The 14,015-nt window shown below is 40.7% G+C and overlaps 1 protein-coding gene across 1 annotated transcript in view; it reads left to right on the plus strand.

The window, feature by feature from the left end:
• Positions 1-14,015, plus strand: part of fstl5 (follistatin-like 5) — a 163,865-nt gene that overhangs the window by 106,036 nt on the left and 43,814 nt on the right. The window contains exons 8-9 of the mRNA XM_076103560.1: positions 9,670-9,836; positions 12,879-12,890. Coding sequence (XP_075959675.1) covers positions 9,670-9,836; positions 12,879-12,890 — 179 coding nt within the window. The remainder of the gene's footprint in view (positions 1-9,669; positions 9,837-12,878; positions 12,891-14,015) is intronic.

Raw genomic sequence — 14,015 nt, forward strand, 5'->3', positions numbered from 1 at the left:
ATGGATTCTAACATCTCATGCTTTAATGAAAATAAATGACAAAGCACAAAGAATCAGGCAAACTCAACCATTAGCATTAATGTAGGTAGGAGTCTTTGGTCACTGATAGGATGTAGTTATGTACTATATAAGGTAAACTGTCATTGTTGGCCGTGAAGTGTAGAAAGCGAATAAATCCAATTAAACGTTTATATATATCCAGTCGCTTTGAAGTGTAACTTCCCCCCCAGGCCTGAGCGTAAATCCACCTACTGGATCATTTTAAAAAATGCTAAAAAAGGGTTCAAGGGGAAACCATGCGCACTTCCATTTGACGAAAACATCGACGCAGCGTCAACAAACCTGGGGAGAGGAGAGGAGGGAGGTCATATTAGAGGGTGTTAACTTTCATGATGTAGATCTCAGAATTGGCCTTGCAAGATTAGGGTAGATTTAAAATCTTCGATAGCGTTTTGAGCCATTTTAAACCATGAAATGCCAATTTATAATGTTGGTAAGATCTCTCAATATTAACACCAGCATTGGTGTGTTTTACCAAAGTACAGTCAAAGTTTAAAGCTTTCCAAGTCTATTTCAATGTTGCTGGCAGGCTTTGTGAAGTGTAGGAATGGGAACTTAACGTCAATTCCATATTCGGCTACTCGCATTAAATAATTGTAGACTACCCGCAAAAAAAACTAAATATTCAGATGATGCAATAATTCAATTCTTTGGTCGGTGAAAAAGAAACTGTTGCTGGTTTACTTTGTCCCCCTCTTGGCCCGTAAAGCTCAACAGTTAATTCAATCGTAATGAATTTAACCCCCTGAGACCTGTGGGCCGAGCTAGAGTGAAGGTACTGGCATCATATTTAACTAAACAACCTCCATTGATGCCAACCATGTCATGCTGGCCTTTTTGGCAGGGGATAACTGGCATAATGATTTTTTAAGAGATCCCTTGACCTCTCACCTCCAGACAGGTGAATGGAAATGAGTTCAAATGAGTCTCCCCTTTACATACATGCCCACTTTATTCTAATCCCATGCAGTTTGGGGTAAAAAGCATGCAGTTGTTTGCATGCATTATAAATGCATTATTTCCGCATATTCTACAAAGGGTGTATTTGAATATTTTTGCATAATGGGGTCCCTAAACAGTCTTGGAATTGCATAAATTATTTGTTATGATCCTCAAGTAGCCAAGTACTGAGACCATTTTAACGTTTTTACGTTAAACTATAAAATGACCTGTTGTGACCTCTAGAATACTCACAGCTTCATGAAACTTTACAACCACAACTTTAATATGTGGAGCATTTAGATGTATGGCATTCCTAGGTATATTGACTAAAACAAGGTTTCTGAGCAGTTTCCATAACAGACGTGCTCACCGTCCAAACATTGAAAATAATAAATTCTTGCAGAAATCTCAGAGATAGATACCAAATCACAGCATGACGTTTTTTTAATGATGTTCCTAAAGGTCTTGGTCTTAATGTTGTATTTTTCAATTTAGCTTTAAATATGTGTAGTAATTCGTATCAATTCAGAAATTGCTGCAACATGTTATGAGGCATAAGTGACCATGGGGATGGTCATCATATACTTCCATCATAATGTTCTAAGCCCTTTTACAATTTCACAATTTGTTTTACCGAATGTGTTAATTGATATTTATTTCTGATTCATGGCTAGAACAACTTGACACACACGGTGCTTCAACCTGAAGATCAATTTAAGTTTCCAGCTTTCAGATGATATACACCACTTTTATGTGGCATTTACTGTTGACCTGCTATCTCCCTCTAAAAATCCCCTTTCCCCCAAAAAAGACAAAAACGGATCTATGGGCTCTCTCAGAGTTAATGATACTAAAGTTTAATGTTAGCTTGCACTGCACATTTAATTTGTTTGTTGTTGTAATTTTGTCAAAATATTTCCAAGCATCACTCTTAAGCCGGTAATGTTAGATCGAGTGATATTTGACTGAAAATGTTGAACGTTATCTCTGGCTCAGCAGATCCATATTTTATTTTATTTTATGTAGATATCTGGGCATATATTCATATGCAGCTACATTACAGCATCCTGTCCCAAAAAATGTAATCCTTTAATATAGAACATGGTAAATTTATATACATCGATAATGAGATAAGAGTCCCAGTGTTGACTTAATGGTTCTTATGGAAATACAAAGCCAAGGTGAATGTATACTTCTCATGCAAAAGACTATTTTCATGCCTCCGCACCATCTGTTCAAATTTCGTAAATGGGATATTTTAGGAACGCCTGGAGGTAATTTATTCACATTTGGCACAAATGTCCGTTCGGTCTCGAGGATGAACTGATAGGAATTTGGTTGTCAAATGTCAGTATGACCTCACAAAACACGTTTTTGGCCATACCTCAAGGATTCACATGCTAATTTTTACAATGTCACACAAATCTCTAGTAAGATAAAATGGTGAAGTGATGACATTTTGGACAGACATAGACGTAAGGCGCAGCTTGAGTGGTCGGCGGAAACATACAACCGCGAGGCGGTAATTCTAGTTGTTCAATGAATTCCAGATGTTTCAGGTAAAGACAGTTCGTCCTGCTGCTGAGAAGGCAGCTTGTTCTCAGGACAGTGACACCATTACACTGGTCTTTGAGGATCCAATGACTGAACGCTTCAGTAGTGCTCACGCTCCACTGACAAGTCTGGTTTTAATTCATTCGAGGAAATCGCTCAGAATATATTTTTAGTGCCCTCTGACTGGAAGACTGAGAGAGGTTGAATTGGCTTTCTGGCTGTCAGGATTGTTTCGAGGTTCAGTGTAAACAGATGGCTCTTTTCCCTCTTTTCTCAACGTTTACCACCTCCTGCCATTCAGTCGAAGGTGTTGGCATCCACCATTTGCAGCCGCGCAGCTATCCGGGTGCGCTGTGATGCTGATGTAAAACAAGTAGAACGCACAGACAGAAGGATGGAAGCGCACTGCACTGTAATGGGGTGAAGTTAATTGATGCATATGCTATGTATACTGCCGACAAACACGCAAACAGGTTTCTGATGTTGCTCGGAATGGCAAAATAACAGGTGTCAATCAACATTAAATCCTTAATAATACAAAAATTAAATCTGATATAGTTTACGGCCATGCAGCCGTATGTTTGTGAAATATGATGGAACAATTAAATCACAGCCTCTCTTATGCTAAAGTTTAAGTGCTGTATGATTTACTTATTGCAGTTAGATAAAGGGATTTTTCATTGGTTGTTTTCCACAAGGTAGCTGTGATAAAATTAATCCAATTAGAGCTCCTCTTAGGCTCTGTTGCATACTAATGCTGGTCGTCCCTCAGGATCTCTCCCAACAGCTGCTTTGGAAACAGACTTGAGGCTGATCATCCAGAGGTAATGCACTCACTAAGGCCATTTGTAAATGTTTAACAGCCATCTTGATGTGTATAATTTTTGTGGGAGGAGAGAGGAAGTGGGTTATAATTATCCTCTCGCCCTTTACCTGTAGTTTTTGAATATATAAAGGTGTTATAACAATAATACTGCAAAAACAGAATCATTTCCAGATGCAGAAGGATGAGACTGCGATGCTGATGGAAATACTGAAACTAGTGGCCACTGTAGCTGTGCCAAGGGTATTTTTCTTGGACTGGGACTGTTCAGAGCATTATAAATAATCTCATTTCAGTCGAAAAGCTCAGAATCCACATCAAAGGTAGTTCCTCCCTCAAAATGACGCCAGCGTTCTTTGACCTAAAGTTGAGCTGCAGAGTTTTCCATGTAAACAAACAAGGACGTATATACATTGATTCAGAGGATGACTGTCTCAGAAGATGTGGACGAAAGTTCGTACTATCAAAGATGCTAAGAAGATCTTAATTACAATAACAAGCATCTAATGATTACATCGGTTATAATCTTCCTGTCTTGGTTTCTCATTGTGCACAAGTAATAAAGCACATGATGCACAAGAAAAGGGTTGGTTAGATTGATGGTTTAAAAAAGGAACTTTACAGAAAAACAAAACTACCATAAAACACAGACAAATTAAATGAAATTAGACTTTAGAAACCCAAAATAGTTTGGCATATTCCTGTTGTTTCTTACTGTTTTACTTGGTTGTTTAATCTATTGTTGTAGTCTGTATACAACATAGAAGGTCGATATTGTGCACATCCAACACCATTTTGGGGAAGATGCAAGACAAAACCAGTATACGAAGCAAAACCTGGTGGAGTCCACACTTTGTTTATTGCATGCTCGCAGAAGTTAAATAGTCAACATCCTGACCTTTGTCAGATAAACATCTGTTTGTCTTTATGGTCTGCTTTTCTTTCACATGTGAGCTTACAATCTTCAGTGCAGATCACCTCTCTTTCCTTAGTTAGGTTAAACACGCTCCATTTGCATTTCCCTCCCTTCGTTTCTTCACAGTCGGGTTATATTTTTTTGCTCTGCTAAACTGAGCTCAGAAGAAATACAACTTGTAATGGTGCAAAGGCTTTATCGCTCCTTGTCTTTATGGGAGTAGAGATCACCTGATTATTGTTGCTATTGTTGCCTTATGGTACTGCAGGGATCCAGTTTGTTTAGTAGTACGACAAGTGGCAGCATTTCAACATTAAAAGCAGAAGTAAGTACCTTCCTTGGTTTGACAAATGGGGAGTTTGTGTGTTTCAACGTTGAAACTGTCTTCTTTCTCTGTCAAACATTCAAGTCCACTGAGTCCCTCATCTTCGGTATCAACAACAAACACTCCACAGTTCTTGTTTTGGGAAAGAGTTTGCACAAATCAACCATCCAAGATCAGAGAATGTTCACATGAGTGTGCATTCTGTTTTTGGTGTGTTTTATTTTTCTTTCCCCTTTGAGTCTTTGCGTATGGGCTATGAATACTCGGCATCAGGGAAAATACTTTTATCTCCGCTTCAAAACGTCAAACTCAAAGCAATTGAGGGTACACAACCTTTCAGCCGTGGTAATATGGAACATCATTGAGCGGGAGAGAGAGGGAGTGTGTTGGAGGAATGAGAGACTTGGTGAAGATAGACAGAGCCGGCATGTGTTGGAGAAAGAGAGAGAGAGAGAGAGAGACAGGGCATGATAGAGGTTGCGCATGGGGGTTGGCTAAGAAACTAGTGCAATTTGTCTTCATGCAGGCGGCCCCTCGCAGCATCCTGCAGGCCCGGGCTATTTTCCCTGACAAGCTTGTTGCCTCCAGTGCAATAGGTGATTTACCTCTCGCCGCGGCACTGACCAACATCCCATTCTGGGAGCAGAGCAGAGTAAATCAAAAGTCTGGACTTCGCCGTTAATCACTAATTAGAGGTTGGACGGTGAAGGTTGATCCTTCCCTGGGGGCTGAGTCCCTCAAGCCTCAAATCAGACAAAAAAAAGAGCAGCCAAGGCCACTCCCTGCTCTGATAAATCTTTCACAGAGGAGGTGCAGGACTCAAAGTGTTTGAGACGGCTCCAGCAGCCCAGACTCCCATCTCTCCGAGGAGTTTCTCATTCTGGTCGGATTCCAGCCCTCCCTTCCTTCTTCCCTCCCCTCCTTCCTCCATCCACCAGCGAAAGCTATGATGGAGCCTGTCTAGCTCTCTCTCTGCCCACTTTCTTCTTTAAATTCTCCCTATAGCTTCACACATTTCTATCCCCCCTGGGGATCAGCGGCAAATCGAGTTTGTTGCTCGCAGCGTATACCACAAGCATTAAGATACAAGGGGGCTGTAATTGAATGGTTAGGGAGGACATTATTGAAGGAGATTTTTGTCAGCGTATCCACCCACCACCTCCTCAACATCACGAAGAGCGCCGAGTGGCTGAATGGGGTTGATCGGCTGGCTTTACCGCTATCAGTGTCAGAGGAGGAGGAGGAGGATCTTGGATTAGCCATGCGTGACTGATGGAAGATCCATTTTCCTTAATTCTTTACTTTCTGCATCAGAGCGGATTTAATGGGTTATACTTTCCCTGTTCTTATTCTCCTATTTATGGATTTCTTTGGGGTCATCGTAGTTTTTTGTTTGCTGTCTTAGATTTGCGTTTGCTTGACAACCTTAATTGGTTTGCATATGTTCACTGAGCCCAGTGTATTCTTACAGCATTTAGCCTCACGAGATGACCAGTTTTGAAGTAGCCCTGCAGTTTTCGTTGGGGTTACTGCTTATAGCAGATGTACTAATCAATAATTGATTCATATCAAAATATGTAATGATAATTAATAACACAATTATGAATCATAAACTCATGAATTTGTGTAAAAAGGTGAAGTTGAGTGATGGCACTCAGCTTCAAACTGAGCAGTAGTCTCTCTCCAGTTTCACTCTGCCCTAACTGCAGTACTTTCAGGTACTGTAGTAAATAAGTTTCTTGTTCTCATAAGTTCACTGCATTTTTCTCTCAGTTGTTGACTGAAACCAGGCATCCGGCCTCTGACCTGTAAAAGAGCAATCATTCAATAAACTGGCCCAAATGGTCGGGATGGGTCCTTAATCGTATTGTTTTTGTACTCCGTGAGTTAATCTCGGCCATGTCGGTGTAAATTGAGGGTTTGTCACTCAGTACCATTAGTGCCCTGGAGTTCATCCAAACAGTGTCTGAAAGAACTTCATCAGTCGAAGGTTAAAGATTATTTTTCATCATCATTATTTTCACATTTCAGCGCAGCATGGTGCCTTAAAATGTTTTCATTTCTTTCCAGTAATTTCTTTTCCCTGTGTCCATGCAGGCTCTCGTATCACTCCTGCTGTCGTGTCTTTATTACAGACAAACAGCTTTTAACCGATCAAACGCGTTCCATCAAATGATCTCTGTCACATTATGATGTCCACAGGGGAAATGTTTCAGTCGCTTCATGAAGTTGGTTATTTCTTTTCATGTTCCATTTAAACCCCTCCTTTAAAATACAAGTGACGGGTTATGTTCATGACAAGAGAAATTTCCCATCAGAGCAGGCCATCACAAAATATTGTTATCATCTATTGAAAGAGATTGACTAATGAATGATGTTTGCTTTTTGGAAAATAAATACTGATTGGCTCATTAGTTAATGTTTGAACCTGCTTTCTAATTTGTTTTGTGTGTGTGTGTGTGTGTGTGTGTGTGTATAATTTGTAATAATTTAGTATGCACAATGAATTTCTTACAAATTCTACAGTTAAAAACTAAATAAATGATCTAGAAACCATCTCGCCAAATCAAACCATGGTCGTACTTCACGTTGTCGCGGCTGATAAAGATCACATACACATACATCATTCACAGCTGCTTGGTATTGCAAGATGGCAGTGGGCACCGCAACCAGGACATCTGTAATATATGATACAGTCTGATACAACAGCACAGCAATATACACGGACTTCATGGAGCTGATGAGGTTCAATTTTTGTCAAATCTGTCACACAGGTGTTGGCTCAACAGTGTATTAGTATTTGAGGTCAACATTTGGGACTGTTAATATAATTACATTATACTGTAGGTTTTTTTTTTATCCCCAAAGCAGTGAGGAAAGTTAAGCAGAAATGTTTTCTATTGTTTTGCAAAGCTGTTTCTGTTATTTGACTCTTTGGGTATACACAATAACAGTAACATCTCATAATGTAAAAATAGCAGCCTGGGTAAAAGTGATGTTCACCTGGGTTTTTTGAACCCAGTGAACCCAAAACTGGTAATATTTCCCACAGGAAGAACACAATTGATCACAGTTTAGAGTTATCTATTCATAGAAAGTAAAGAGAAAAAATGTGAAGTACGAAAAATAGAAAATGCAAATTAGTTATTTAATTGTGGTTTTCTTTAATCAGTTTATTTTTATTTTTTTTATCACAACACCGGGACAAAGTGTAGTCTCACAAATGACCACAAAGATCAACTCCCCATTAACGGTATAATCATCTAAACTTCGAGTTCTACTCCACTAAGAAGAAATGGCTGTTATTAATCCTGTAAACTTGATGAAATCCTGGCAGAGATTTGGCCGGGTTTATCGCAGGGTTTCATTGGGCCAAATGAGAGATTAGAAGTCTTAACTTGGAGCTTCCCACTGAAAAGAGGTCTGAGTTGTCTCACGGCTCCGGGCTGATTGGCCTGGATCTAACAGGCTAGCCAAGTTCACAGTTCAAAGACACAACAAGTGGACCAAAAGCCGCAAATGACCGAGAAGGTTAAAAAGCGCTCAGAGGCCGCTTGTACAGGGCCAGCGGAGTCGTGCTGTAATTGAAGGCGCTCTCGTCCTCATTCCCTGGACTGTGGCAAGTGAACACTGTCTGCTGGACCTGCTCTTTCATTAGGTTTTGTATTTCATGCCCTTAGGAGCAGAACAAATTGAGTCTCTGTTTCCTTTTGCTCTGTTGCTCATTACCCAAAAGAAAGATTAAAAAGCATTCTCTCACAGGCAGCGTTACATAATACCACCAGAGAATGGATGAGTTGTCTCATCAAAATACTGGACACACAAAAGGCGTGAACTAGCCATGCTGACCGCTCACCAACCCACCCTGGCTTTTCTTAATGGCAGCATTTTCTCTCAGTTACGAGTAGAAATGAACCGCAGATCCCACAACCACAACTTCACCAGAAACATGTTTCAACACCTTTTAGGTATTGCAGGAATACTTAATTGAGCAAAGCTCCGCCTCTCATCGAGGTCTAGGGCTGTGTTTCCATGGGGAGCCTCTCTGGCAGCACAGTTTTTTCTTTTCTTTCTCCATGATACTTTCATCAGAAGGGATGCACTCCTGGGCTTTTACCACAATAAAGGGAGCCTAGCTTTATTTTAAACCAACTTCTCGTTATATAGCAGCGCGCTTCAGGTGAGGTTCCATCAGACCAGCAGCCGCTGTGCCTCCCAAAAGTGGCTGTTCTGTAGCGTTAGCTAAAAAAAGAGGTACATAGTGGTGAACCCAGGGTCCTCAGAGATACAGATAGAGAAAGTAGAACTTACATTATGGTATCACTACATAAATTATGCAAAGTATTAGCAGAACATTTAACTTAATTCCTTCCCATTACTTTGCAAATTGCAATAATTCTGCTACCTCAGTGCATCTTTTACTAAAAAAAAACATCTGCCTCCGTAGCACAACAGCAGCTAATTGAGACACTCTCGTCTTCTGTATTCTTGTTTTCAGGCTTCATTAAGAGAAAAATGTGTGCAAAACATGAATTGCAATGTGAGTTCTCTCAGTGCGTTTATTCCACTGAATGATGAGCTGTTACAGTATAGAGAGGTTCACCAAGTTTGGGATGTAAAGTATCGGCGGACTCTATCGTGAAAGGTTTTCTTCCCTTATTCAAGATAACTTGCAAACTAAAAGTTTTACAAAGAACTGGAATTGTCGGCTCTTTTGTTTGGCAGTTTAATTTACTTTCTCGAAACTTGGATTGAGTCAGTATCCTTAATGATGGAACATACTCCAAACAAATAGGGAGCAGTATTTCACCTCTACTGCTGGGTCCATACAATCTAAATACACAGTGGTTGGTTTAAAAAAAAAACTACTAAGTAACAGCAGGGCCAGACTAAGCCATCTATGACATAACGTCACCACTGTAACCTCTTCAAATCCCCTTGATAATGTTTTTGAATGTTTCCACTAATATTCTGGCCATATCTTGAACATTGCACCTCAAAGACAATCTGGCTGACATTGTGTTGTTATTTTTTTCCTCTCGCCAACAGATGTGTACCTGCTCACTCTCCCAGATGACCAGAAAGTAAGCGTCACCACAGTCACCGTCGGCCAGAGCGCCGTGTTGACGTGTGCCATCACAGGGGAGCGGAGGCCTCCTATACTGTGGAAGAGAAACGATCAATATCTGAACTCCTTGAACCTGGAAGACATCAACGTAAGAGCCGGCGTCACTCTCTCTGACTGTATAGTTCATAGGTGGATAAATGGGTGCATAAGTAGGATAGGTTGATAGGTAGTGGAACAAAGGACACAATAATAGATAGATGGTAGAGGTGCGCTGCATGTGTTAGAGCCATTCAACTGTAAATACCACGGTATTTGTTAAAGTTGAATGGCTCTAACACATGCGGCACACAGGTGTGATTATGGTGTTTTCACGTTGTGAAGCATCATCACTTCTTAACGACTGATATAGAGCAAGAGCTGCAAATTTGAAATCATTTCACCCCGTATTTCTTTATCGTCATATTTTTACTTTATTTCTTTTGGCAGCGGCTGGGATTGTCAGCACCTTTTATTTGACGGTTGGCGCTGGCTTTGTATTTGTAGGTCTGACAGTAATCCAGGATGTCGGTTTGTGCTCATGGTGTCTGTGTTTAGAGACTGCTGGGAGGGACAGGGATTTCAGACAAAGACAGGAGATGAAGGGGGATACCAAAGGGGTTCAGCCCTCGAGGAAGAACCTACTTTTACAACTCGCTGAAAGTCTGTATGTGCGTATGTGTGTGTGTGTGTGTGTGTGTGTGTGTGTTAATCGGCATGCACAGCCCCAGACAGCCCCCTGTGTCACTTCTATCCACATCAAAGGGAGCACTGATACTTATGTGGCGAGGTACAGACAAGCCAGACCTCCTTCGCCCTACCCTTTGCCTCTCTGTGTGTCAGGGCGGACCAAGATGAGTGTGATTCTGCTGTGCATAATTAAGTCAACAGTGTCGCAGTAGATAAAGGGAGACCCAGCGAAGCCACTAATGTATCATTAAATGTTGATGACCCTTAAAATGAGTAAGAGGCGGCCAGCTGTCGCCAGTCATCCTTGGCACCATCAACTGGCTCTAAACTAGTGTGCGGGTTGTAGTTGTTGGTGATGTGTGAGCGGCGTCAACGTCATTTTAGGCAGCTTTCCCACCATTTGCCTTTTAATGCCATTTTCTATAACATATCAGGACTGCTTTTAAGCAATTTATGACCAGAAAAGATCTATGCAAGTGCAGGGTGTAACAAAAAGAAAGAAATGTCAAGCCAGATTATTTCTTGAAAACGCTTCTGAATATCTTTCGGAGGATTTATAGGAGCAAAAAAAATCTATCTTGCATTTATTTAATTTTTTTTTAACAAGAACTCTTGCAGTTCTTTCTCTGTTTTTTGAAGATCCAATACAGCTTCTGTCTCATCTCCTGATTTTGCCTGAAGACACATAGCAGAGTTCAGTGTCCCGACCAGATGTGGTCTTTGTCTGCGCTTCACACGCAGTCATCAGTTCCCCGGTGACTACTATCAGATCTTGCACAGGTGTATTCTCAATTCAAATGTCAGCTCAGGGATGAAAGCTTCTGCTGCCAAATGCTGTTCAGTATATTCAGTGTACCCAAAAAGTCAATAGCTGGAATAATGAAAGCATAGACCAGCATAGACCTGACATGACCTATTACCTTTTCAAATTGTAGAACATTGCTATCATTTTACATCAAAAGTTTTTTATATATTTTTTCCTCCTGTACTGAGAGAGTGGAAAGAAGAACAAGCTGTGGTGGTAATCAATCAAAGCTTGGCCTTTTGTGGTTTGCAACCATCATACTGCTGGAGACGTCAACATTTGATTTCAGTCCGCAAAACCTTGAGTTTTCTATAGCTTGAGTTATTTATTAGAGATCCAACAGAGAAGAAAGGAGGACGCAACTAACACTTTGCATTTGAATTTAACCCCAAACCACTTTGGTACCCTCGGGATCCTTACATTGCCTGTATTTATTGTCGTTGCATAGAATTACACTTCCTCTGTCTCTATGGTGCATGCAGCGTGCTGTGTTGATGCCAGTTCAGCTTCATGAAGTGAGTCTGCGTTAAACAACTGCCGGGACTAATCTGTCTCTTCAGACTGAGAGAGCGCGCTGTATTTTGACCCCGGAGGTGTGCCATTGTCAGATTACATTTTTTTGTTGGTATCCAACAAAGCCTGAGTTTAAAACCTCTGCAAGTGCACAGATTCTCTCCAAAACATCGAACTCCACCAGTGAGTGAATCAGCATGTGACTCTGGTGGCTCATCAGAAAACTGTGTGCAAACCACCACAGCACCAAGAGAAAGCACCAATAGAACATTAGCAGCACACCATCGCCGGCTTAATCCAGATTTATTTTTGGCTCTCAGACTTCCAGTCAATCATTGTTGGCCCTTCCAGAGAGGAGAATTGATTTCATCTGCACCTGTTATCCACAGACTAATTCTAAATTGCCTTGCAGACAATTTCTGCATAATTGCAGGCTGTTAATATTTGTGAGCATCCACTGCCAGCCTTAATTAGAGTCATATTCCTGTGAGTACACATGCAGTTTATGCGGTATAATCCTGCAGGCCTTCCCAGTTTAGAATTTGGTTATTTGAAAAATGTTGTCGACTGACTGAATCGCACATTAATCCCAGTGGTGCGCTTGTATCCCGGAGTTCAATAGAGCTTCTCTAAATTTTGACAAAGCAGCTTACTGTAATTCCATGAAGTTGACAGTTGCTGGCTATTGCATCATCATCCAAGGCTGTCAGTATTTCAATCCTCCCTGAGTGGCCGAGCAAAAGACATAGTCACGTTGTGTCGTGTGTGTGTGTGTGTGTGTAAGTACCTTCATATTTGTGTTTGGGGATGCCGATTCTGTGGTGGAACTAGTTCGGAAGAACTTTGATATTTTGTAAGTCTTTAAAAGTTTGTAAATCCAACAAAGTGCATTTTGTAGAAAGATTGTGAAGTTTGTTTAAAGCTTACTTTTAGCAGGATTATATATCCAACTTCTAAGAAGGTTGTTGCTGTTGTTGAATCGTCTGAACCACACACGTGCACTTATCCTTACTCATTAGATCTATATCATGCGAATCATTCCGGACCACAACACCAGCAGTGCTGTCACCTGTTTTAAAATCTATTTGCTGTGCTTTTATTGAACTTAACTTCTTAATGTTTGACCTCTGTTTTACTCCCCAACAGATCCCGTCCCAGGTAGGGTGTTTTTTTTAATTTTTTTATCTCAACTAACTGACATTGCTTCACTCTTTTTTTATTTTATTTCCATTCACAAAAAGCCCACAAAGCTACTGAGGCGCCTACAGCAGATGCATGATGCTGTTTTCAGAAATGCACATCAAATAAGTTGAACATTATGGGTTTTTTTTCCAGCAACTGCACCATTCTCATCCAAAACAAATATGGTGAAATCGAAAGATAAAGGATGAGGCTGGCGATATATATTAGAGTATTTCTGTTACTGTCAACCAGTCCTGTGAAAAAGCCAAAGCCAACCACTTGTTTGTCCATCTCTCAGTGATTTGACTTCCCCAGCTGGTCTGTGGCTCTTAAACACTCGTATGCACTTTGAAAACTGAAACCTTCAAATACAGGTGGCACCAAATTCAAATTAATTAAAAAAAGGCTTAATAATCTCCCAAACAGGTGGGCAAAATAAACAACAGTGGCTTTGCTCATACTAACGAAGGAACACGCCACCCAGTGCAACAGTGTAGCTCATTTATGTAAATAGAATTGTCTTTGTGATGCTCACAGCATCGAATAAAATAAATTCAACAGCAACATCTCTTTCCAGAAACTGCCCTCATTACTCTGAGTGATAAGTAAACACTATCAACAAGTTTTGCTGGAGGTTTCTTTGGTGAAAAGTGATTCCAGCAGAAACTGTTGACAGTGAGCGCTGTGCATGATGCATGCGGAGTAATGGAAACATTGTTTCTCGGAAAACACATGCTGCTGAATCTTTTTTAAATGTCGTTTCTCAAAGCGCGGAGCACCATGAATACGATTGCGTTCAACTTCACTATACTGAGGTGGAGGCTGAAATGTTAGCATTCTAAATATCAAAACATTGGCTCACAAATCTGAAACGATCTGTGTGGTTAAACACCAGAGACAAGTGAGACAATTCGAGTGAACCTGCACTTAAATGTCAAACTACCCCCCATTCTTTAGTGGCGTTGCCTCAATATACTTTTATTCCGGCTAAATATGTTTCTCTCGCTCTCACACCTCAGGGTATTTTCAGTCAACTGATTGTGTTCCTCTCACAAAGTTTCATGAGGCCAACTTCTCCAGAGGCCGATTTCTGAAACGCCT

The sequence above is a fragment of the Anarhichas minor genome, unplaced genomic scaffold, assembly GCF_050575085.1.
Source record: "Anarhichas minor isolate MPS153535 unplaced genomic scaffold, ASM5057508v1 ptg000028l, whole genome shotgun sequence".
Taxonomy (NCBI): Eukaryota; Metazoa; Chordata; class Actinopteri; order Perciformes; family Anarhichadidae; genus Anarhichas; species Anarhichas minor.